Consider the following 26,419-nt stretch of genomic DNA (forward strand, 5'->3'; position numbering starts at 1 on the left):
TTAGTTGAACACCTCGGCTTCGGTGGACCACAGCACTAGCGGAGGCCTACAAGGAAAGAAAGCAGTCAAAGGGTGACCGGTGCGAACCGGCCAAACACCCTCCGATGATGAAGTTAGTTTTTCTTCTAATGGAGTTCTAACTTTTCTCAACGTAAAGTCTCAGGAATTTTTCATACCTTTGCATGGTGAAGACCGGGCCTTATATATAGGGTACTCCAGGACGGTTACTAATTCAATAACTTCCCCCAAAATCTTGGAATTCGGACATAACCTCCTCAATGGCTACGAAGAAATCATAACTGTCGTTGGAAGTTACATGCATTGGAGGGATTGGCGGCGATGAAAGCGGGTTGATGAACTGCTACGACGTTCGCTAAGTGTTCGCGTAGTCGTCCATGCGCTCTGCGCATGGACGACTCTTCGTCGTGTCGTGTGGTCGTCCATGCACTTTGTGCATGGACGATTCTCTCAATTTGACCCCCTGGGGTGATCAATTGCACAAGACCCCAAGGACGAGATATCTGGACGAAGTGCATACGGCCTGATGATTTGGCTAACTGCAACTCTCTGGACGACCATTATGGACGAACCATAGATGTGATTTTTTTTGTATACATCAAAATTCTTATCTCTTTCAAGCAATAAACTCAATGGGCATATCCCTGAAGCAATACGCAATGCTACATCTCTTGAAATTCTAGATCTGTCTAATAATTCCTTGGGTGGCACAATTCCCCACTGCTTCATTGCAATGAGTGAAACTCTAAAGGTTCTGAATCTAAGGAGAAACAACCTCACTGGCAAAATATCAGATGTATTTCCAAGCAATTGTGGTTTACAAACTTTGAGTCTCAGTAGAAACCTACTAGAAGGGATGGTACCAAATTCTCTTGCCAATTGCACAAATTTGAAGTTATTGGACATTGGGAACAACCGGATACAAGATGAGTTCCCATGTCACTTGAAAGACATATCCAGTTTGCGCGTCCTTATCTTGCGATCAAACAAATTTTTTGGTTCTGTTGGTTGTGGAGGGCTGAATGCTACTTGGTCGATACTTCAAATTGTAGACCTTGCTTCAAACAACTTTAGTGGTAAGTTACCAATAAAATCCTTCGCTAACTCAAAGGCAATGATAACTAATGATGAAGTCCAATCAAAGCTCAATTACCTCCATTCTGTGGCTATTTTTGTTACGATTGGGCGTCAAAAATATGAAAGGGTTTTTCAGTATCAAGATGCAATAGCAATTTTCACGAAGGGTCTAGAGAGGGAGTTGGTAAAGGTTCCGACTATTTTCACTTCAATTGATCTTTCATGCAACAATCTTGATGGGCCAATACCAGAAGAAATAGAAGTACTTAAATCGTTGTATGTTCTCAACTTGTCACACAATGCTTTCACAAGCCGAATCCCACCATCTCTAGGAAAATTAAGTAAACTTGAGTCATTGGACTTGTCAAGCAACAAGCTTACCGGTGGGATACCTATGCAACTTGCAGATAGTCTCACTTTCCTATCAGTCTTAAACCTTTCGTTTAATCAATTGGTTGGGCCAATTCCATATATCAAGCAATTTGCTACATTTTCAGAAGGTTCCTATGAAGGGAACAAAGGATTATGTGGGCACCCTTTGAAGGCAGAATGCGGATCTGCAAACAGAAGACCGCCCGCTCCATTTGAAGGCATTCACTCAAAATCTGGGCCTTTGATTGACTGGAATTATCTATGTGTAGAACTGGGATTTGTTTCGGCTTTGGGATGGTCATTGGGCCGCTTGTGCTTTGGAAGAGGTGGAGGATACGGTATTACAAACGTGCTGATGACATTTTTTTCAGGATCTTTCCTCAGCTGTACCTTATGGCATGTTTGGATGTTAAAAAAAGGAGGGGGAGTAGAGTAGAGGGAGGGAGAGTAATGCAATTACCTTGTTTGGAAGTTTTTTAAAGAATGAGGGGGAGGGGTTTGGAGGAGTTTGGAGGGGTTTGGACTCCCTCTAGTCCCCCAATTTTAATTCCCCAAAATTGGAGAGATTTGGAGGGGGAGTAGAGTACATAAACTATTGACCAAGTAAATTACCTAATTTACCCTTATTATATTAACAAAATTACACAAGGGGAAGGGCTAATTACTCCCTTCCCCCTTACTAATTTTAAAAGCATCCAAATAAGGTGGAGGTGAATCATTCTCCTCTACTCTCCTCCCCACTACTCCCCTTCCCTCTACTCCCCTCTACTCTCCTCCCTCTCTAAACTTCCAAACAAGCCATTAGGTGGGAAAAAATCCATCAAGTCCAACGACATAGGATTCGAATGCAGAGGCACTAATATTTATTGGATGCGAGCTTTGTCAGGTAAGATGCTCGAACTATTTCACATTCGCACTGAACATTATTGAAAAATTATATCAAACGAACACGTTTTCATACACAATTACTAATTGTCAATTAGCTATAAATTTTATTGTGCAAATGGACATGTATAGATGTAGCAAGTGATCATGTCTACAGGAAAGACTGATGATTCTTTGACATCCATTTTTCAAATTTTTTTTTTCTAAATAACAATAAATATTAAAAAATTTAGTTAGTTGTCACGTTGGAAAAGAATGTTGAAAACTAGAATCTCGAGTGTCTAAAACTTAAGTTCTAAGATAAAAATCGAGTTTTTAAGTCTCGATTTGTAAGCGGATGAGCTTTAAAACTTTACTATCGGGTTTAAAAACGCCACTATAGGACTCCATGAATCTGGTATTGATTACTTATGAAAATTTTTTGCATGAAAACGCCGCTATAGGGCTTTAAAACGTCACTATAGGGCTTTAAAACGTCACTATAGGACTTTAAAACGCCACTATAGGGCCGATAAAACTAAATTTTTTTTTTGCATGGAATTCGAGTTTCTAAAACTCGAGATCTATGTGGCATTTTCAGATCTAAAACACTCACAAAGTGAGTCTTTAGGACTCGAGTTTTAATATGGATCTTAAGTTTCTAAAACTCGAGATGCTAGTTTGCTACATTCTTTCAAACGTGTATTAACTTATTATTTTGTCCTCCCTTACTATGGTAGTCTGCACATTCCCCCTCCATTTTTCACATATACGTTCATGTTTTAAATATGAAAATTCCATTTTTCACCTTTTAAAATGTGTACATCAGCTCATTAATTGCAATTGTAATTATTATGTTAATCGGTGTAAGTAAATTGAGTGTTAAAAAGAATATTTTCATTTTTTTATTTTAAATATTATGTAAAATAGTGTAAGCAAATAGACATGATTTTTAATTTTTTTTAAAAATTTTTTATGATGTGATAAGTTGCAATTGTAATAACTACTCTTTTGTATGAGTCCATTACTAACCCAACTTATATCAACACCGATTAGAACATATTACTTTAGAAGTTGTGAAAAAAAAAAATCATGAAATTTTATTTTCTAGACTTAATTTTTTTTTTTTAGAAGAATTTTTCTAGACTTAATTGGTACAAAGTAAAAAAAACCTTTCTCTCGAGCTTTTCCTCCTAGATGCTTTGGGAAGTGTATGATTAGAGCAACTACATCAATGCTTCTAAAAATTTTTGTTTATTTTACAAAAATAACTTTTTTTTTTTTATTTTACATCATCACTTTTATAAAATACCCACATCAGTTTATCTATTCTAAATATTTATTTCAATAAAATATTCATTCTATTGCATGTTTTATTATTTTAGGACTATGGCAAGAAGATAGAGACAAGAGAGAAGTAAAGCAGATTAATAAAATAATTTATACAAAGTTACTATAACCATGTATATTTACCCGGTTACTGTAGCTCCTTTGCATATTTGCACAATTATAGACAAGCTAATGTGAGAGCTTTTCATGTCATATTGTGTAAATTTTATCACTTTTTTTTTTTGGGGGGGGGATTTTAGAAGCATTGATGCAATTGCTCTTTACATATTCAAATGTACGTTTGTGGAAGAAAATAGGGCTCTTCGGACATCAAATGGCTAATTACCCAGGTTTTGCAGTATTAATTTATAAATAAATATATAACATATTTTTTTTTTTTTAATTTTTGAAAAGGAACTCCTATGGACATTTAACCCATCATTTTGATGAGAAGTTCATTTTTTTTTTCCCATTTTAATTATGGCATGCTTCTTGATTTGCAGTGGTCAGTGGAATTTACCCCTCTCGAGCAATTTCGTCATCTTGATGTTCTATGACATCAACGGAAAGGTTGCTTGGCTCTGTAACATGTGACGCAGAATAACATGTTGGACTTGTTAATTATCCTTAATTTAATAATTTTTCATGCAACAACTTTTTATTTATTACCTTTATTAGTATTGTTGTTCAAGTAAGGGACATGAGATTGAATGTTGCCTATACCAAGAATGAATTTCTTAGTGTATAGTATGCAATGAATTTTCTGAAGTTGGGGAGCTTGTCCATGTTTTCATCTTTTGATGCATAGTACTGGTCTTCAGTAAGCTCCATTAAGCTCCATTGGTAAGTCACGTCTATTGCTTGCACTGTTTACTTGATATGTTAATTATTCTATATTTTATTGGGTGAATTTCACTTCTTTTTTTCTTGGTCTGCTTTGGCTCCTAATCTTGAGCCCGCTTTTCTTGACCTCAAACTTGCCTTTTTCTTGGGGTTCTTGCCTTTCCAAATACTTAGGAGTTAGGCCTTGCCCTTTTTTGCGTCAAAAATTCAAAAAAAGTTTTGAACTAATTCACTAAGAATAAAATATTCTCATAATTATCTATTTATACAACATGCCTTTTGAATTCTAAAAATTCAAGAATTGTGGGACGAAAAGGGTAGAAATTAAGGAGTAGCAATTAGGGGTGTTCATATTAAAACCACTTTTATTAGAACCGATCACAACATAATCCCTTGGCATTACTCTTTTTGAGTAAAAACACAGCTGACAAGGAAACCACAAAAAAGCTCCAAAGGTGCAAGCAAGAATGAATCGTACCTTTGCCCTGTCAATGTGAATCTCTCTGATCAGAGAGCTAACACATCTTTCACCACTTTCTGGACAGAGGCAAATTGGTGAACTTTCATTCAGTGACACATTTTTTGAAAAGGGGTAGAAATAGAGAGTTGAGCTCTCTCAAGCAGGTTCTTTCTTTTATGAATATATTTGACTAGTTACCAGCAAGGCAAATCAATGAAACTTGAACCTAACAGCATATGTTCAACTTGACAGCAATGTACTACCCTTTGCTTTCAACTTGGACTCTAGACCAAAAAACTTCAATCCGGACACCACCAAGTCTGCGGTCTTCTTCTTCATATGCTCAATTAGCATTTCATCGTAGACAATCATATTGGCTTCTGTTAAAAGTTTGCGGTCTCTCAAATTTGAAAAAACCTTCCTTGCCTCCTCCATTGTCCCATTCTTACACATGCCAGAGATGATAGTAGAGTATATAACCTCATCAGGAGGACAACCCTATTGCATCATTTCATTCAGTAACTCAATCTCAGCACCACCTGATTTACAGGCATGGAGAACAGAAAGTGTATACTTAAAACTCCATAGGGCCACTCGTAACATTGGCTAAGCAATCGCGAACAAGCATCAAAGCAGCATCAATGTCTCCGGTCTTGCAGAGCCCTTTAGCAAGAGCACAATAAGCAGCAACAAAAGGAACCAAAGACATCTCCATGATTTTATTATAACAGAGACATGCTTTTTCAATATCACCAATCTCAACAAAACATTCAATAGCAATACTATAAGTCAATGAGTCAGGTTCAAAATCTGATTCCTTTACTTCATCAAAAAGTGATATCACCTTTTTGAACTTCTCGTTCTTGTGAAGTGCCCCCATAAGAATATTGTATATGGAAACACTACAATAACATCTTTTTTTAAAGTCCTCAAACACTTCCACAGCGATCATTGTCCTCTCCTCCTTCCCAACCACAAAAGCAAAGAACTTTGAAAGATCATCAATGATACAAAATCCCAATTTCTCCATTTGGGTTAACAATTTAAAAAACTCATCCATCCTTATCATCTCTGCATACAAAACCAAAATTGGATTCACAATCACAAACTCTGGTTCAAGACCCTCTTGAACCGTGACCTGAAAAACCTTATAAGCCTTATCGACTCGCTTCACACCACACAAACCTTCGATAATCGAATTATAAATCGTCAAATCAGCTCTATTCCCAGAATCCACCAAATCCTTCAACAAACCACAAGCAAACCCCACTTTCCCATCTACCGCAAACGCCTCAACCAACGATCCATATATCGCCCTATCAATCAAACACCTTTTCTCCTTCATCTCCCTAAACAACTCATACCCTTTCTCCACCCTCCCACCTTAACACAATGCGGTAACCAAAGTAGTATAGGCCATTGCGTCTAGCTCCACCTTATCCTTCTTCATTTCCTCCCAAACCCTCAAACACCCATCCAAATTCCCTGCTTCAACCAACACCCTCACCATCGCCATGTACGCAACCACGTCCGGCGTACACAAATTCTCCCTCATTTTACTCAAAACCTTCAACATTTCATCAATTCTCCCAACTTTGCACAACCCTTTAATCAAAACGATAAAAGTAACACTCTCTACAACTAAACCATCATTCCTAAAATCATCATAAACCGAAACCCCCAAATCCACATACCCATTTCTCATCAAAGCATCAATAATCCTATTATACAAAAAAAAAACCCGAGGCTTGACATTGAATTTCTTCATCTTCTGATGCACGTAGAAAACCCGAAGGGGCCGATTGGCGTCGAAGTGAAATCGGATAAGGATTTCGAATTGCTTTCGGTGGGGGGTTTGTTTTGGGAGATCATGAGTTCGGGCAGTTAATCGGCAGAGCTGAAACGGTTAGAGCGGTTGAGGCAAAAGGTGAAGGCATTGTAGGAAGCGAAAAGGTTTGGAGGCCCAGTGGAAGAACTTGGAGGCGAGATTCGGGTCGGGTTGGGATTTGAGTGACGCAGCGGAGTTTGTTGGGATCTTTTTAGAAAATAACTACAAAACCCAAACAATATTATTAGTTAGCCAACGTTTCAAACATATTACATTTCTAACAATTCAACTTCAGAGTAGTCAATTTTACTATTCATATCGCCTATTTTTGCGCCACGTAGATAAAGAAATCGAGTCCAGTGGACTCATTTCTTATACACAAAAAACGACTTCAGAGAAGTCGTCTTCTATACAAAGAAATCGACTTCAGTGAAGTCGATTTCTTTGTATAGAAGACGACTTCTCTGAAGTCGTTTTCTTTGTATAGATTCAAACTAAGTTTCTACTGAATCAAGCTTGTATTTCATATGAGAAATTACTTACAGCTACTGGGATCCACAGCTGGGCATAGGCGGGTGGACACAGCGGTCCAGGCAGAGTCGGACGGTGGTGGCACCTGCATCGTCGGCGTTCTGAATGAGCGCACCGTCGTACCCTCCGAGTCGGTGTTCAACAAAACCTCACGGATCCGCCGAGTCAGGTCCGTCTGACCGAAGTCTTCTAGTTCCACAAACATCGACGACGACTCCATTTCGAGATCAGATCAGATCAGATTTGTCATTCATGGGTTTGAGTTTCGTTTGGGTTTGGATTTGTCATTCCTGTTTGGGTTTCGTTTTTTTTTTTTTTTGGAATTGAATTGGTCGCCTGAGGGGATTGGGGCTATTTGCAGTTTGTCTGGGTCGCTGGGATTTCAGTTTCTATACAAAGAAAACGACTTCAGAGAAGTCGTCTTCTATACAAAGAAATCGACTTCACTGAAGTCGATTTCTTTGTATAGAAGACGACTTCTCTGAAGTCGTTTTCTGTGTATAAGAAATAAGTCCACTGGACTTGATTTCTTTATCTACGTGGCACAAAAATAGGCGATATGAACAGTAAAATCGACTCCTCTGAAGTCGAATTGTTAAAAATGCAATATGTTTGAAACGTTGGCTAACTAATAATATTGTTTGGGTTTTGTAGTTATTTTCTTAAAAATCCCAGTTTGTTGAGGTCGGAGACAATGGGTGGGCCCCCAGTGGTTTTGGTTTTTGCGGAATGAGTCGGTGATGTATCGGGCGATAGGGGAGAGAGGGATGAGAGAGGTGTGGGCGGTCCCAGTGTGGCGTTGCGGGTTTCAATGGTGGTGGGGGAATATGTGTGGGTCCCAGTGGTGGAGAGTGAAGGGTTGGGTATTGTGGGGATGAGAGGGTTTGTGGAGGGAGATGGATTGGCGGTTGGAGAAGAGGCCGCCGCGGACGGTGGGGCGGTGTTGGGAGGGTTTACGGTGGCCGTAGAAGAAGTAGAATTTGTTTTTTTGGTTTTGGTTTTGGGGTTTGGGAATTGGGGGCTGAGGAGGCATTTCTACGTTTTGTTTTTTCTTCTTTCATTGATTTCTTACACCACAACTCATCAGCTTCCAGCTTCTCTTAAGTGACCCAGGTTACACTAATGTTGTTGCTGACTTACTGGTTGAGCAATTGGGCTGTGTTTTAAACACACAACATAAGAGTCAGATCTTAGACTCACTTTGGTGTTTTGTTTGGGAATTTCAGTTGCTATTTTTTTTTTTTTTTAATGTTTTTTTAGAGCAAGTTCAGTTCGTACTTGGCAGTAAAACTTTGTCTCAACTGGTCTTCTGAAATTATACAGGAAAAAATCTAGACTTTTGGAGTTTGCTGTGAGTGTAAGTCTTATTCATCAATAAAAGTTATGTATTAAAAAAAAAAAACACATTTCTTTTAAGGAAGCATTATTTCTTTTTCTTTTTTGAGGGGGAAGGAAGCATTATTTCGTAACTACATTTTTGTAGTTCTTTGAAGCTAATAAGAAAGCATGATTATTAGAGCTAACAGATATGCATGCAAAACATGACTATTGGTAATAAACTAATAATATTTATCTCCCAGTCCCGAGTAATCTTTGTAATTTTTTTTTTTTTTTGGGTTAACGGGAGTTGATCTTCGTATTTGGTAGACTGAAATTAGCTATTGCTGGCATAGTCGGCACGAATTATAAAAGTTAATCTTTATTTTTCTTTTATAAAAAGACTAAAATTTCATTAAACAGAAAGAAAATAAATTACATTAATTGAAATAACAAAGACTCTTCATTCTAAAAAACATAATGCTCAACACCAAGCGTATTTTGTTTGCTAACAAATGAGTTGGGTGTTCTGCAAAAATTCTTAATATTATTATTTTTTTTGAGCATATTGCATACTCTTATTAATGGGAGCCAGATATTGTATATCTCATTAACCGTACCTTACATCCATATTCTTTTAGGCCAACTATGAATTTTCAACATATTAATCAGTCTTTCACTGTATCATTCTTCATCATTCCATTCTATTCTATTCAAAGTCCCACTCTCTATTATTTCCATAATTAACACATTATCACCAATCTACTTGCCATGAAATTGTCCATAACTGCTATAGAAATATATTGTTACAAGATAAGCTAAATTTAAAAATTTTGTCATTTTTTTAGAACATTTATCTCACGAAATATGCAAAAATGCATGACACAAAACGAATATGCTAAAATAAAAATCATTACCAAAAACCAATTTGGCAACATATAATGTCAAACTAAAAGATATAACACATTCCCATTAAAAAGTGAACATACTTGGACCTTTTTTTTGGTAATGGGGGTGTCCAAAACTCTCTTTAAAAACCTAACTATTCTCTCAATATGTATAATCCCCTGTCCCACACACCAAGTATTACAAGAAGGGATCCCATGGGAGTAGACCCAAGTTGTTGTCTAAGATTCTAAATATTTCAAAGGCCGAGACCTTTGGAACCACCAGACCAACCCCTTAGGTTTGCATGGACTTCTAATAAATCATGAGATTGTAATAGCCAAAATTCCCAAGAATCCAAATAATGTTTAAACACTAATTAAACTTTTTAAACTTACTCCTTCAACCATTAAACATAGATAAACTATTCACTGAAATAGTTGATTTAAGTAATTACATACATCAGTCAAAGGTTCACTTCCATTACATCCAACCATAAAGTTAGCAACCACAATCCAAGTTATCATCCCCAGGCAGGCACAAAACATCAATACTTCATCCAAAAAGTTTCTGGTCGCCAAAAACAAAAGAACCCTACAGGCTAACATTTTCTCCTAATATCAACAAAACCCCCCTAAGAACTCTCATTAACAGCCTTGTCAATTTCTTCAACATGATCTCGGAGTACATTCCACTGCACAAGAAAGAATCAATGAGTGAATTGCCTTCATAAACCACTAAACTAAGCAAAAGCACAGTGACACATACCTGATCCATGGTAAGTGAGATTCCTGAAAACAAGTACAAGAACATCAATGTGGGTCGTAGTTTTTTTAACAGGAAAACACAAAAATACTTAAGACAACTCACAACTTATTAAAAAGAGACATAATGTAGCAAAGCCCATTTGAAAGGAAGATGTATTGTACTCAATGCGTTAGACAAAAAGTATGAAAAAGCCTTTTTTAACTCAATAAGTTATTTTTTCCCTCGCTTGTAGCAATCTTAAATTTTATTAGGCTCTCCAAAAGAGAGAAATACATATTTCCTAGATGCTAATCATGTGTAAAACAATTTGGAATAGTAAAAATGTGTCGTTATTTCTTGATTAATTTTAATGAATACTTGCCTCGAGTAAAAAACCGACCAAAACACACCTCAGTCACAAATTCCAATCACTAAAAGAAAACAAAACAAAAAGGAACAACCCTGAATTAAGATTGGCTACTCACAAGGTCTGTGACTTTTTCATAGAAAGCAAGTTATAATTATAGGCTGACATTGTCATTCTACAGGGTCAGGTGACAAGATGAAGTACCTGACTTAATATTTTTTTCCCCCTGAAAACCAATAAAATTAATTGGAAGAAATATGGAAAGACAACCCATGATGAAAATGGGAAGTACACTGGAGGGATGAAAGAAAAATGAGACTCCCCCCACCCCCTACCCTGTAAAAAAAACATTGAAGTCCCAATAACTGAGTCCAATTAGAGGAAGTCAACAAAGAAATACTAAGGTGCTCCTTGCCAACTCAATGTATGAATTCAAAACCTGATGCTATTGGATTGCAGTCTCAAATGGAAAGTAGAAATAAAGGCAAATGCCTTAAGAATGAAAAAATAAATAAAACAAAAAATAAAAAAGATCTGTATACTTTCATGATAATTATTGATCAGAACCAGCAGTGCTCTCCTCCAAGATTATGCTAGAGTTGAGCAATACTGTGAAATGCTCAGGAGATATAGATACTGAAAGTTCAATGTACTACAATATGTTCTGGAAGATGGTAAGCTCGATTGAATGTAAAAACACTGATATATCGTGATACAATATAAGTTTTCATGGTCTCTGTAATTGGTTTACCATTTTTATTTATAAATTTTCCAAGATATGTAATACGAGAGAGGTTTTTAAACATATAAGAATTGGTGCCAAGGAACAACATACTACCAACATCGGTAAATGTTGAGATCAAAAGGAGGATCATCTATAGGAATAAGAAGGCATTCTTCCAAATTTTTATTTTTATTTTTATTTTATTTTTTTATTTTTATTTTTTTTATGAATGAAAAAACTTCATTGATCAAAATACAGTACAAGCTGCATAAGCAGCAAACACAAACTTGAGTCCAGGCTAACCAACAAACACAAACTTGAGTCCAGACTAACCAACAAGAAAATGTTAAACTGCCCTCAAAACCCTGAACAAACCCAAGTAGAAACTAACACCAAGCTGCAAAGGGCACCTACCACATAGAACAAGAACAAAGCAAGAAACCAGCAAAATAAAGCTGGACCCACAACTCAACCTACAGAAGCAAAACCATACCTAACATTAAAATACAACAGCTACTTGAGCAGCACATCTAAAAGAATTCTCCAAATTCAGCAAAAAATTCTATTCCAAGATGAAATCCTGAATTTCTTCTTAGCTGTTACTCTTCCTCAAACATCTTGCACATTTGAGTTAACTATTTCTACAATTCTACTTCAGTTCTATCTCTCCCATTATGTATTGTCGCAATCCTATCTGTCCAAATATGATAAATTTAAACAACCCAAGCAAATTTACCTATTAGAATTTGCAAACTATCATCCTTAAGGTTGTTCAACCAATTTAGCTCATCACTTCAGCTGTCAACCTGCCTAAGAGCCTATCACAACAACATTCGATCAAAATTTCCCTCCACATTCTCCTCGTAACTGAACATTAAAAAGATATGATCTCTCAGCATGTCACCCTTTTAACCCCATGTAGCCATTCTATCCCTTGTGACTAATTGATCTTTAATGGTCGCAGAAGGCCAAGCCTATTGCCCATTACACAATCTGATAAAGTCATTCTAACATTATTAGAAAAAGGATTGTGATTCAGAAGTGATGTTTTATACAGGATGTCTCCTAGGCAGAAGTAAGTGATAGATTGCACTCTAAAATAGGGTTGGCTCAATGGATACTTTTTTTTTTCAATAAGCCAATTGTTACAGCAAGTGAGCTCTATTTGTAAAGGAGGTCAAGTAATTATACTGAGCTACAAGAATCCATTTTGTTCACCAAATTAACACCAGTTACCACAACTTGATGAGGTGGTCGGCCGTCAGTGATGAACAATTACTTCCACATGAACCCAACACTTTTTCTCCACCACTCACAATCAAGAACCTCAAAGTTATGGCACAGAAGCTGTGTTCCTATACTTTCTACTAAATTAAGAGAAAACCCATCACACAAAACAGTATTGAAAACCCTAAGCAGTACATAAATTTATAGGAAAGCATATAAAAGTGTCAATCTGGACATAAATAACCAACAGTAACAAACAAACAGAATCCAACACAAACCCAATTCAACAAAACCAAATATTGAAACATGAATCCTAAAATAATAATTAAAAAAGGGACCTTTTTTGCCAGGTAGTTGCTTGCCATCTTTGTTGTAATACTCACGAATGTCCACAACAACCTTGCCTTGCCAAGTCCTCACCGTCACTCTCCTATTCCTCGATATCTAAACAAACACATTATTTCAAAAACAAAAGCAATTTAGATTACAAACCCTAGAAATATATACATACATAGAAACAAAGATACGAAGGTAGAGAGAAAGAGATAGGGACCTCGCAAACGACGATGTTGTCAGCAGAGTCATCGTCAGAGTCCTTCTTAGAGTTGGAGTTGGAGTTGGAATTGAATGTTCTCTTCTTTGGGGGCGCTTGGCCTTCAACCTCGCCTTCCGATGCGTACTCCTCCTCTTCCTTTCTCTTTCCCCTAAATCCCGAAGCCATTTCTCTCACTCTCTCTCTTTCTCTTTCTTCTGATTCTCTCTCTCTCTCTCTCTCTCTCTCTGTGTTTCTCTTTCTCTCTGTGTGAAGAAATGGAAAATGAAATAAAATTATCAGATATTTACTTTATAAAAAGTAATAAATGGCGGAAACCCAACCCAACCCTCGAAAATTAAATCGAAACTTTTTTGCGCCAATTAAACCTGAAAGTAACAATCGACTTTGGGCTTTTTGTTTGTTTCCGACTCAATGTTTGAGTACGAGCTTAAACACCCAAATATTTGTAATTAGTTGCTAACCCGTGCTATACACAAGAATGATCTATTTGTAAGTTAGACTAAAATAATTTTATAAAATCTTAAATTGATTAAGAACTACATCATTGCATGATTTGTTCTTGTATAATTTTAATTTGTGTTGCAATTTGATAAAGAACTCATTGCTTAAACGTGCAATATATTGCAAAAAAATAACTCAAAAATTCAGATATTAAAATTTCTGAAATGCAAAAAAATATTAAAAAATCAGATGATTCACTTTTTAGAAATTATTGAAACATAATAGAGAAATATAAAAGAAAGATAGATTACATTCAAAAAAATAATTTATGGCTATAATTATTAAAAAGAATCAAAAGATTCAGAGCCTACAAATTATAGATAAACATATACATATACACATATGTATGTATGTGTGTGTGACTACATAAATTCAGATGTTAAAACTTCCAAAATGCCAAAAAAGATATAATAAGTTTTAAAATTAATATATTTCAAAAAATGTCAAGTTTCCTTATACATCTTCTTTTACAAGTTTTCCATATGTAATAACCAAACTTATGAATAATAATAATTATTTCATTACAATATCTTCTATTCCTAGTAATAAAGATTACTATTCCTAATGTAATCTATATTCAGTGTACCAAACGTACCCCTAGTGTTCAAGATGTCTACCACAAAGAAATGAGTGCATACATGACAGGCCACGATCGTAATTGCACTACGCCATAAGTACGAAGGTACTAGGCCAAACTCACATGTGACAAACACAAAACACGTGATCAAACTTTTGAGATTTTTTAATTTTTATGGGTTTTTTAATTCTTTAAACACACCCAAAACAGAACAAGAAAAGTAAGATCAACAAAAACAACTGGTACAAACCAACCGGATAAAAGAACAACAGCAAAAAGAAAGCAATGCATGAAATGACGCAATAGCAAATGTCCCTAAACATTGAAAGAATTTATGCATGGACATGTTATAATGCTTATGCATGAGTACCCCTCTTCACCCACACGTCACGTGCGTTTGGGGTGATATCCTTGACGGATTGGGTACGAGAGTTTGGACTTTCAAACCTTCTAGTGAAAATCTCCAAGCAAGTGGTGAAGGCACCGATTATCTTCATCATATCCGTCATACCGAGATCATGATTTTGACTTCTTGGTTGTTCACTACCCCAAGACCTTATGTCATTTCTCCTTCCTCATGACCAAGGTGTGTTTGCATTGTTGTCTGATCTCAGCTTTTGACAATTGGGTCTGGTATGTCCTTGCAGTCCGCAATAATGACACACATAATCTGTTCTAGGACCCCGTTGTGATCTTGGGAGAGATCTTCCTCTGATTTCATATTTAACCACAGATTGATTTCGGGGCTTATTCACTATTCGATGCTCAACCACATTCTTCTTCTTTACATCCTCAACTTTCTCAAGTATGGGCTCTTCATCAACCGTCTCGTTTGCTTTCACAAACTTTACCTCTTTGGTGACTTTGGCTGATGAGCAGCTTCCTTCGCTGTATCCCAGCCTGGACTTGTCTGAAGAAGGTTTTTGAGATGATATAATATCTTCTAACTTCTGAGAGGAGACTCTCTCTGTCTTAGCATGAGCTTGCACAACCTCTTGCTCAAGAAATCTCACCTTTGTATACACTTCAGACAGCTGTCATTTAGTGTCTCAATCTCACACATAACCTCTTTATATCTGATCAAGAGACTTTTGTAATCTTTCTCAGCTTTCTTCATTTTCCTTACAGCTGCCTTGGCTACTCTAGAATACTCTCCCGACTTCTCAAGTATTAAGGAGTAATTTTCTTGAAAATTAGCTGTATTCTCTTCCTCTTCAGCATCTGATTCTTCCACAATTCCAATAGACTCTGAATCAGAATGCTCACCAAGCTCCTTCACAAATGCACTCAAACTATTTGATGACTCCACATGAGCAATGGTCATGAAGACGGAGTAGTTTCCCTCTCCGTCACAACTCTCTTCCAAGTCAGAATCAGAAGATTCTGAATCACTGAGCGTCGTGGCATAAGCCTTGCCTTTTCCCCTCAGAAAATTTGGACACTCCTTCTTTAGATGTCCACGGCCATTGCACTCATAGCACACAATGTCTTAAGAAGGTTGAGAATCCTTCCCTTCTTTCCTCGTAAACTCTTTCCTATCACCTCTTGAAGATGAAAATTTTTCTCTGTTGAATAGTTTTCCACTATTCTTCATCTTCAGAAATTTTCGGAAGTTTTTCGCAAGATATACTACTTCCTTCTCCACTCCATCTTCTTCAGAAGGATCATCCATTCTTTCGGTGATGGTTTTAAGAGCAAACGATTTACTTGTCTTGTGGGAAGGTAGTTCAAGCTCATACGTTTGAAGTGATCCAATGAGCTCTTGGATCTTAATTTCATCCAAATCCTTGCTTTCCACTATGGTTGTGACTTTTGCCCGAAAGCTCTCCGATAAGGATCACAAAATTTTTCTCACCTCCTTAGTATCTTCAATCTTCTCCCCAATATTGAGTTTAGTAATTACAATTTCATTGAGTTTCCCATAGAATGAATCAAATAGTTCATCATCCCCCATCTTGAGCTCTTCAAATTTTGTGGTAAACATCTGAAACTTTGTGTCCTTAACTTTCTTCGTACCCTCATATGTCGTCTCCAAAATCTCCCAAGCTTCCTTGGCTACCGTCATATGAGAGATCCTATGGAATTCATCAGGAGACACACCACAAAAAATAGCATTAAACGCTTTACTGTTAGCATTGGCTGCTGCGAGAGCTGCCTTATCCCAAGTGGACTTAGGATCCGTCAGCTTAGTCCAACCAATCTCAACCGCATTCCAAACGGTATCATCTATAAAGCATAAAAATGCTCTCATTCTGACTTTCCAGAAAGCATAATTGTTTCCATCAAAAAATGGTAGAACATTGAGCGATTGAGACCGGTCCATCTCAAATAGGGTCAAGGATTACACTCAGGTATTTAAACCACAGCAAGTGTACCCGCTCTGATACCAATTGAAAGCTCGAAAATGTGTTGAAAACACAAGAGCAATTTAGACCTCCAATTAAAATTACAGCTCGATAGATTTTACACTAATTTAATACTAAATGCAAAATAGTGTAAATGCGAGCGGATGAACGAATAAGCTACTCTAATCCATAAACTAAGCAACACAGCAGTATAATGGAATATAAAAGAATAAGGAAGCAGGATGCAAACACAGAAAACACCGAGACGTGTTTTCGAAGAAAAAACCGAAGAACTCGGCGAAAAACCTCTCTGCCGCCCTCCAAGCGAAAATCGATCCACTAGACAATCAGTTGGGATACATGGGTTAGCAAGAGACCCTCCAAGCCTAATCTACCCGATGCACCTAAGCCCTCCAAGCTCCTACTCTAACAAGGCTTCTCGGAACCATGTCTTGTCTAGTACCCCGGATCCCGCAACAAGCTCTATGTTGCATCTGCCATTCCAGGCTTCTTCCAATGCTTCCCAGTAGCACCAAAACGTCACACAGCACTCTCAAAGGGTGTGGTAAGTGTTTGGCCTATTAACCTCTCAATGGTGTGGAAATGGAGAGAGAAGGGTTGAAGAGATACCACAAGCAAGTGTATAGAGATAGGTAGGGATGACAATCTCTAATTCCCAATGTGTTTGGCTAGGGTTTTCTCTCTGAAAAATTCCTCAACATTTGTGGGTAATGAGGGTATATATAGGATAGGTACAGAAAGTGTGAGTCATTCAGTACAGGCTGGCAGAACAGATTGCCTCGCGGGTGTCTCGCGGGAAGGCCTTATCCGCGAGATACTCGCGAGACACAACTGTCTCCACCTGGCCTGACTTTTCACATTCCAGCATGTGCATGGCACATGATTCATTTCGCAGGAAGTTAGGTCGCGACATACCCGCGAGAATTCTTCAGCCTTCAAATGCTTGAGTCTTCACACTCTCTCTCTATCACACATCCCTTACAACAAATCCCACAATAGATACAGGGTATAAACGATTGATAATGATTACAATCAAATTTGGCACAGAATAAAAGCCAATAAAATACATAGTTATAAATAACAACTTTACACAAAGTTTGAAATTCATCCATTTAGTCCGAATTCCTCCAGGGATATCCTTCAGACTTCATCAAGGCTTCCTTTTCAAAGATCAAATGAATCCTCACAAGCATATCTTAAACTTGAAGTTACATTGAGTTACCAATTCAACCTACCATTCTCATTCAGTGCCTATTAATCTCCCACCTACCATTCCTATTCGGTGCCAAACATTCTCATCTACCATTCACACTGACAATTTTCATCCACCATTCTCATCTAACATACCCATCTACCATCCTTTGTCTCTTTGTTATAAATAGAAGGTTTGGATTCATTGAAGCTCATCAAAAAAAACACACCGAATCATGAAATGAAGATCAATTTCTTTCAAATTTTCAAATCCTCTTTCTCACAACCATTTCTTGCTATAGCTTCATCGTTCTCGACACCTAGCAACCACCATTGCTTCATAATCAGCTTGAAGAATCATAGGGGCACGTGCAAGTGCGTGTGTTGAAACGGAGGCACATGGAAGCATGTGAGCGTTGTGGCAATGATACCTAGAGCTTCTAGGGGCGCATAAGGGCGGGTGTATGGTTGTTTGAGGCCAATTTTTCTGGGTTTCGTAAATCGAGGTCTACTAGATCAAGTGGTAGTGTTTATTTTCTAAATTGGTGATCCAATTTGGATAGATGTGAAGGAGGAGGCCGCGATCTCTGAAGCTTGTGGCCTCGCATAGAGGCTGGTGGTAGCATCATGGCAATGAATGTTGGTGTGTCTTCAATGCGAATGCAAGTGTTGACGTGGCATCATGGCAAAGTTGAATGTTGGCATGGCTTTAGTGCAAAGACAAGTGTTGATGCAGCTTCATGGCAAAGAAGAATGCTGATGCAACTTCATTACAAGGACAAGTGTTAATGTGACTTCATGGCAAAGGCGAATGTTGGTGCGACTTCATGGCAAATGCAAGTGTTAATAAGGCTTCATTACAAAGACTAGTGCTAGTATCGCTTCATTAGAAAAAGTAATTGTGATGCTTCAATGCAAATGCAAGCGTGGGCGAAGTTTCATGACAAAGATGAGTGTTGATGCGACTTCAGCACAAAAAAAAATGTGGATGCAGCTTCATTGCAAGACAAGTGTTAATATGGCTTCAATGCAAGGACAAATGTTGGCATGGCTTCAAGGTAAAGATAGTTGATGTGGCTATGTTGCAAAGACAAGTGTTGACACAGTTTCAATGTAAAGAAAAATGTTGGCGCAGCTTCATTACCAAGACAAGGGCCAATAGAGCTTCACCAGTGATAGCATGGCTGCTTAGATGACTGCCACAATGAAAATTTCAAAATTTATGTCACCAAATTGTTGTGCAACAATATGAAGGCAAACAACACTGTTATCAAGGAAATGCAAGATCACCAAGTGAAAACGGGTGCCACTCTAAGAAAGTTGTTGCAAAGCTTGTTGTCAAAGTCCAAATAACAATGAAAGTGTGCTGCAAAAAAAAAAATGCAAGAAAATAAAGGTGAAAGAAGAATGGTTGAAGCTACTCATTGGCTTCAAACCTTCTGCTTTTATAGCCATAGCCAAAAGTTGAAAAAAATAAATAAATAAATCATGTCAAATTTGAAAGGCATACACAAGTCAACAATGGAGACAAAACAAGTCACCAAAAAAAATAAAGGTGGAAAGAAAAGAAAAGATGGAAGGATAGTCTTCACGTGGTTCTTCACCAAAATTCAAATTAGGAAGCATAAGTGGGCCAACCCACTTTTGTTAGAGCATCAGCAGCAAAGAGGGGGAATGTCAAATGTAGGCCTATTTTACCATTCAACCCAAAATGCCCCATTCCATTAGAGAGGCTGGTGGTAGCATCATGGCAATGAATGTTGGTGTGTCTTCAATGCGAATGCAAGTGTTGACGTGGCATCATGGCAAAGTTGAATGTTGGCATGGCTTTAGTGCAAAGACAAGTGTTGATGCAGCTTCATGGCAAAGAAGAATGCTGATGCAACTTCATTACAAGGACAAGTGTTAATGTGACTTCATGGCAAAGGCGAATGTTGGTGCGACTTCATGGCAAATGCAAGTGTTAATAAGGCTTCATTACAAAGACTAGTGCTAGTATCGCTTCATTAGAAAAAGTAATTGTGATGCTTCAATGCAAATGCAAGCGTGGGCGAAGTTTCATGACAAAGATGAGTGTTGATGCGACTTCAGCACAAAAAAAAATGTGGATGCAGCTTCATTGCAAGACAAGTGTTAATATGGCTTCAATGCAAGGACAAATGTTGGCATGGCTTCAAGGTAAAGATAGTTGATGTGGCTATGTTGCAAAGACAAGTGTTGACACAGTTTCAATGTAAAGAAAAATGTTGGCGCAGCTTCATTACCAAGACAAGGGCCAATAGAGCTTCACCAGTGATAGCATGGCTGCTTAGATGACTGCCACAATGAAAATTTCAAAATTTATGTCACCAAATTGTTGTGCAACAATATGAAGGCAAACAACACTGTTATCAAGGAAATGCAAGATCACCAAGTGAAAACGGGTGCCACTCTAAGAAAGTTGTTGCAAAGCTTGTTGTCAAAGTCCAAATAACAATGAAAGTGTGCTGCAAAAAAAAAAATGCAAGAAAATAAAGGTGAAAGAAGAATGGTTGAAGCTACTCATTGGCTTCAAACCTTCTGCTTTTATAGCCATAGCCAAAAGTTGAAAAAAATAAATAAATAAATCATGTCAAATTTGAAAGGCATACACAAGTCAACAATGGAGACAAAACAAGTCACCAAAAAAAATAAAGGTGGAAAGAAAAGAAAAGATGGAAGGATAGTCTTCACGTGGTTCTTCACCAAAATTCAAATTAGGAAGCATAAGTGGGCCAACCCACTTTTGTTAGAGCATCAGCAGCAAAGAGGGGGAATGTCAAATGTAGGCCTATTTTACCATTCAACCCAAAATGCCCCATTCCATTAGGTGTAAAATGCAACTATTGTTAAAAAAATTTTAAAAAACAATTATGCTACAGTGCAATATAGAATCGCATTGTAGCTCAATAGTAAAAAAAAAAAAAAAAATTATTTTATTCTTCCACAAGCTCTCTTCTTAACACTCTTTCTTTCATTTCTCTCTCTTCTCTTCTCTCTCTTGCTTTTGTTCTCTGCTCTCTCCTCTCCTTAAACCCAAAACTCCATTTTTCTCAAACCCAAAACTTCGTGTGGTGGTGGTAGCGGCAAAGGTAGGCGTGGATCTTCCAATACAACTTCGTCTTCCCTATAGCGGGGGCCTAGGTTGTGTGGCAGTGGTGGCGAGTGGGTCTGGGTCGGTGGTCTATGGTGGTGGAGTGGGTTTGTGGCGAGCAGGTTTGGGTCAATCTTTGCACAAAGACTTATTTCTGGTGGTGGTGTGGAGTTTGGGTTTGGGTTTTAGATTTGTTGTGATTTGCTTGTTTGATTTGGGTGATTTTGGTATGGATTTTTTGTTGTGATTTTGCTAGGGTGGCAGGTGGTGCAGCAGTGGTGTTAATGATGGTGGTGATGGCAGCTTGTGAGATCGGCGTGGGGTTGAAGGTCTAGTAGTTTTGGGGATGGGTTTTGGCCGTGGGTATGAGTTATTTTGGCTGTGTGTCTGGTGGTTTGCTTGTGAGATCGGTGTGGGGTTGACGGTCTAGTAATTTTGGCAATGGGTTTTGGCCGTGGGTATGGGTGGTCGGGTTCATGGTGGTGGATATGGGTTTGCTAGAGGTTGAGGGAGAAAGAGAGGAAAAGGAAGAGAAAAAAAGAAATAGTAAAAAAAAAAAATTAAAAAGAATATTTAAATAAAAATGGGAAAAAAATAGAGTTTTGAGATGTTGAGTGTATTGTAAAATGGTGTGGTATAATTAATAAAGTGGTTTTTTGGAATGGTAAAATAGGATAGGATTGAAAAAACTATTGTGGATGCTCTCACTCATTGGACACCACACTTTTATAAGTACTTTAATGCAAGGTAGCCTTAAATAGAGAACTTTTGAAACTAAGGCTGTGTTTGTTTCGTGTAAAACGTTTTCCGGAAAATATATATTTTCCGGAAATGTTATTTTCCGGAAAAGGAAAATATGTTTAAGTGTTTGGGTAAATTATGAAAATTGTTATGGAAAATATTTTTATGTGTTTGGATGTATTCTAAAATGCTATTTTCCGGAAAATTTTTCATATCAACACAACAACAACAACAACAACAACAACAATAAATTCCGGCAACAAAAATTCCGGCAACAACACAACAACAACAACAACAACAACACCACCAAATTCCGGCAACAACAACGCAACAACCACAACACAACAACCACAGCAACAACAATCAGTTCCTCAAAAAAAAACAAAAACAACAATCAAACTTAAAAAAAAAAAACCGGAGAGATCAAGGAAGACGAAGATCGACGGCCCGGCGTGGCGCGACTCGCCGGTGCGAAGAGCGCCGGGTTTGAAGGAGTTCGACGATCGACGATCGACGGCACGGTGCGATCGATTTTCCAGAACTGGATCTGCTCGTGACTGGATCGGCGCGGTGCGATGGGGACTGGGTTCGAGGGTTCATGGTCGCCGACGATGGTCTCTCGGCTTGGATCGACGGTTCGTGGGTTCAAGGCCACCGGCGATGGGCGCTGGGCGCTGGGCTTGGATCGACTCCGACGCTGGGCTCTCTCTTTCTTTCTCCCTCTCCCTCTTCGTGCTCTCTGTTTCTTTCTCCCTCTCCCTCTGCGTGCTTTCTGCTTTTGGGTTTTCCGGAAAATGAGATTTGAAGTGAAAATAGGAACGGAAATGCATTTCCGTTGTCTAAGGGAAAATAGGAAGTGAATTTCCGAAAAATGGAATTTTCCGTAACTGCCAAACGCGCGGAAAATGTGGAAAATGATTTCCGGAAATTGATTACCACCGATTCAAACGCAGCCTAATGGACAAAAGGAGAAAGAGACATAAGCAGTTAAAAATACTATGCTTTCAAAAGATACCAAACCTTGAAAAAAAGTAAGTGCTTACAGAAAGTGCATATAGATCGGAAGAAAGTATCATGTTGTCCAAAAGAAATTATTGCACTAGACCTTATAAGATGCTTGTAGGTCGGTAAAGAGTAACATGTCATCTAGAAAAAACTATTGCACTAGGCCTTGGAAGAAGTTATAGGCCAGCAAAGAGCAACATATTGTTCAAAGAAACTATGCCACCAAACCTTGAAAATAGTAAGAGATTGGCACCTACCATTTCGATTCAGTGCCAAACATTCTCATCTACCATTCTCACCGAAAATTCCCATCCACCATCCTCATCTAACATACCTTTCTACCGCCCTTCGTCTCTCCACTATAAATAGAAGGTTCGAATTCATTAAAGCTCATCAAGAAAAACACATTGAATCATGAAATGAAGATCTACTTTTTCAAATTTTTAGATCCTTCTTCTCACAACCATTTCTTGCTATAGCTTCATCATTTTCAATCATAATCAGCTTGAACCTAACCTTTCCATGGTTTAGTAGAAACCTTCTCACAACATCATTGCAATTTGAGATCCAAACAAATTTTGTTTCCCCACTTAACAACCCCATTTGTCCATAAAATTTCACATAACATATCCCACATCATTGTCTCTTGTAGTCTCAGATCTACCTAGCCAGGAGATCAGACATCCACACTTCAAGTAGCATCAAAGAAGATTTAGAAGCATAGAAGCTCTGCTAGAATCAAGCCCTAAAACCTCTAAGAACTTCAAGAACTTCAACATCGAATACGAAGAACATTCGAAATAGAATCATTCAAATCATCTTCATAGATCTCATGATTCATTGGAATCAAGCTCAAAAGCCTCTAGGAACTTCAAGAAACCACAAATCAGTGAAGTTCTACTGATTCAAGCCTCCAAAACCCCAAAGAATTTCCACCACAAACCTTCAAAGACGAAGAACACGCAAAGAACACAAAGAACAAAGAATTTCCAAAAAGCTCATAGCCAAAGACTCGTTGTAATTCCGTTTAATTTGTATTGATGAATGTGTAGTACAATTCTCTATAATTACAAAAGAGTGATCTTCTAATTCAATCTCCTTGAAAGACTTGTTTATTGGAATTGTGGTAATGTGATTTTGACTCGAACACCAAATATTCTTTAATTTGGCTGAAGGATGGATCGAAGACCCTTGAAAAGGAATTACAACGAATCTCTAGCTATGAGCTTGTTAGAAATTCTTTGTTCTTCGTGTTCTTTGTGTGTTCTTCACGTGTTCTTCGTCTTCGAAGGTTTGTGATTGAAATTCTTTGGGGCTTTGGAGGCTTGAATCCGTAGAGTTTCACTGATTTGTGGTTTCTTGAAGTTTTTGGAGGCTTTTGAGCTTGATTCCAATGAACTTTGAGATCTAAGAAGATGATTTGAATGATTTTGAAGGTTTTTGGTGGAAATTCTTTAGGGTTTTGTAGGCTTGAATCCACAAGGATTCACTAATTTGTGGTTTCTTGAAGTTTCTGAAGGCTTTTGAGCTTGATTCCAGTGAACTTTGAGATCTAGAAAGATGATTTGAATGATTCTCTTTCGAATGTTCTTCGTATTTGAGGTTGAAGTTCTCAAAGTTCCTAGAGGCTTTAGGGCTTGATTCCAGCAAAGCTTTTATGTTGCTGAATGTTCTTTGATGCTGCTTGAAGTGTGCATGTGTTGGTGTATCAAAATGCCTTAGGAAGGCTTCTATTTATAGGAGTTTGGGAGTGGGTGAGCGACACGTGGTAGAGTCTGATTGATGACACTTGTCACAACCTGATTGGAGGAGCTTTAAGAATTTTCTTCCAAGACACATGACATTGTTTGATTGGTCGAAATGTCTTAATTTTCAATGTGACACATGTCAGCATCCGATTAAACTGCTTATATCATTGCTTACATGTGCCGATGTGTGGTTAGCATTTTGCATGCTTTTTATGTTTTTATTTCAGTGACGCTTGGCAAATCTCTATTGGTTTCTGAATGGTGATAGTAGAAACTAGTACCAATACGTGGCGCTTTGTAATTGGCCATACGTTATGGACTTGGTAGTATGATGTGTCAAGTTGTGATAGGTCAGGAATTTTCCCTCTCTACCGCCCGATTAATGCAAATTTGTAATTTGACCAGCTCTATCTCAATCCGCTAACATATGTAATTCCATATAATTCTGAAAAGATCACATAAATAAAGAGAAAGCAATAACTCTGTACCTATTAATTACTATAATTCCACGAATATTTTCCTTAATATTTTCTAGTTTTTTCCCCACTTGAGAAGGGGAGGGGATACAAAATATACTCTTTAGGAATAACATGATATTTTTTAGATGTAATATTAGCACTAACCAGAATAATTTACAGGTTTTGTTATAACATCACGCAGATTTCTTGTACTTTAGCCATGACTTGTGGCTGTGCATGTGAATATGTGATATGCATAATCCTGGTATTTGTAGGTTTTCGCTACTGCTGGTTCATTGGAAGCCTGTAATCCACTGAGGAAAAGCATGTCGTGGAGACGGATGTTGCAATTCAACTTGATGCATCACCGTCAGGGAGGAGGGCAGCAGAGTATGCTTGCCCTAATAGATTGGGGCTGATGCTTGTCAAATAAAAAGATAGAATAAATATTTGTATGTTGAAACACCAAACTGTAAGGAGCAGAAGGTTCTAACTTCTGTTTTCTATAAATAAGGAGGTTTCCTGTGAGTAGTTAAAAGATTCACTTCTGCATTCAACAATAAAACTTTGCATTTAATGGATGTCTATGCAAAGAGATACATCTGAGTCAGTTGAGATGCCATATAGATGCACTGCAAAACTATGGCCCATCAGTTCACAAATCTATGGCCTGTTTTGCTTTTTGGTGTCTTATGATCACAAATCATGCTTCAACGTGAAGATAAGTAGCTCCATTGCAATTTTTAATTTCTAATAGACAGGTATATCCATTTGAAATAAGAGAGAGCTAGTGTGGATATAAATTATACATAAATAGTTCACTACATAAGCTTTTACTCTGTTTCTTACATGATGATAAATAAGCCAATCAAATACCTAGAATAATTTTGGACATCTCTAGATCACAATTGTATTCTATCAGCTACAGGCAAGTTAAATAGGTTTTCCTACATGACGATAAATAATTCTGGGTTTGCCACGCACCATCTAGATGAAAGTTACTGAACATTCCTTGCATTCTTTAGTAACATGTTACCCAAACCAAGGGCTAATGCATATTTATCTTGCCCATCAAAGGAAGAAAAAAAATTACCCCAGTGCCTCTCAAACAACTAAGGGCTTCTAGCCATATCCAAGTTTGCTTAGAGCTGCAACTACAATTTAACCTAGGATTATTGATATGTATTTGATCTCTTTTTTTTTGCATTATCATTTTGTGCCTTGTGATGATGAAAACTTAAAGAATTAATTACTATTATAAGAAGCCATTAACAGTAATAACAAATAATTATGACACTAATAAAAATAATAACTAAGATATAAACTACAACAACTACCTAAGCTTAGGGCTAATGAAGTGGTTCACAAATAAGGAAGAACAAGTCAAGCAATTGTTGAAAAAAGTACACCTTGGTCACGTCCGAGGAAAAGTTCTTATATATGTCTTGCTTTAATTTTATCAAGCAATACACAATTCATTTTTCTATCTCTCACTCTATTTCTCTCAGATCAAAAAATCTCCCCCTCCTTGAAGAGTTTCTTTCCCCTTATATATCCTCCTTCTTGGCATCCTGG

General features: G+C 37.6%; 3 protein-coding genes and 1 long non-coding RNA gene across 4 annotated transcripts; 2 read left to right on the forward strand and 2 right to left on the reverse strand.

Moving 5' to 3' along the window:
- Positions 1-751: 751 nt before the first annotated feature.
- On the forward strand, positions 752-1,903 carry LOC112029284 (receptor like protein 26). Its single transcript, XM_024061970.2, has one exon. The coding sequence runs from the start codon at positions 752-754 to the stop codon at positions 1,901-1,903; it is 1,152 nt and encodes a 383-aa protein (XP_023917738.2).
- Positions 1,904-2,274: 371 nt separating this feature from the next.
- On the forward strand, positions 2,275-4,492 carry LOC136069809 (uncharacterized). Its single transcript, XR_010631033.1, has 2 exons — positions 2,275-2,353; positions 4,164-4,492. It is a non-coding gene; the product is annotated as an uncharacterized LOC136069809 (long non-coding RNA).
- Positions 4,493-4,848: 356 nt separating this feature from the next.
- On the reverse strand, positions 4,849-8,527 carry LOC112031728 (pentatricopeptide repeat-containing protein At4g20740). Its single transcript, XM_065778804.1, is given in 6 exon segments — positions 4,849-5,542; positions 5,544-6,808; positions 6,811-6,914; positions 6,916-7,013; positions 7,753-7,843; positions 7,952-8,527. Coding segments are annotated over 6 exon segments (2,301 nt in total). The 5' UTR covers positions 8,356-8,527; the 3' UTR covers positions 4,849-5,203.
- Positions 8,528-9,903: 1,376 nt separating this feature from the next.
- On the reverse strand, positions 9,904-13,497 carry LOC112029313 (RNA polymerase II transcriptional coactivator KIWI). The gene is made up of 4 exons (XM_024062000.2): positions 13,143-13,497; positions 12,928-13,033; positions 10,293-10,315; positions 9,904-10,218 (listed from the first exon to the last, which is right to left on the reverse strand). Exons 1-4 carry the CDS (start codon positions 13,308-13,310, stop codon positions 10,159-10,161), a joined length of 357 nt encoding a protein of 118 aa, XP_023917768.2. The 5' UTR covers positions 13,311-13,497; the 3' UTR covers positions 9,904-10,158.
- Positions 13,498-26,419: the final 12,922 nt, after the last annotated feature.

The sequence above is a fragment of the Quercus suber genome, unplaced genomic scaffold (assembly GCF_002906115.3).
Source record: "Quercus suber isolate HL8 unplaced genomic scaffold, Cork oak 2.0 scaffold_191, whole genome shotgun sequence".
In the NCBI taxonomy this organism is placed as follows: Eukaryota; Viridiplantae; Streptophyta; class Magnoliopsida; order Fagales; family Fagaceae; genus Quercus; species Quercus suber.

Excerpts from the sequence above, each read along its gene's own strand:
- LOC112029313 (XM_024062000.2), bottom strand. The coding sequence starts at position 13,310 with ATGGCTTCGGGATTTAGGGGAAAGAGAAAGGAAGAGGAGGAGTACGCA. Across the intron at positions 10,316-12,927 it reads GCAACTACCTGGCAAAAAAG|GAATCTCACTTACCATGGAT; the intron begins GTCCCTTTTTTA and ends ACTTGTTTTCAG. Across the intron at positions 10,219-10,292 it reads TCTCACTTACCATGGATCAG|TGGAATGTACTCCGAGATCA; the intron begins GTATGTGTCACT and ends TTTCTTGTGCAG.
- LOC112029284 (XM_024061970.2), top strand. The coding sequence starts at position 752 with ATGAGTGAAACTCTAAAGGTTCTGAATCTAAGGAGAAACAACCTCACT.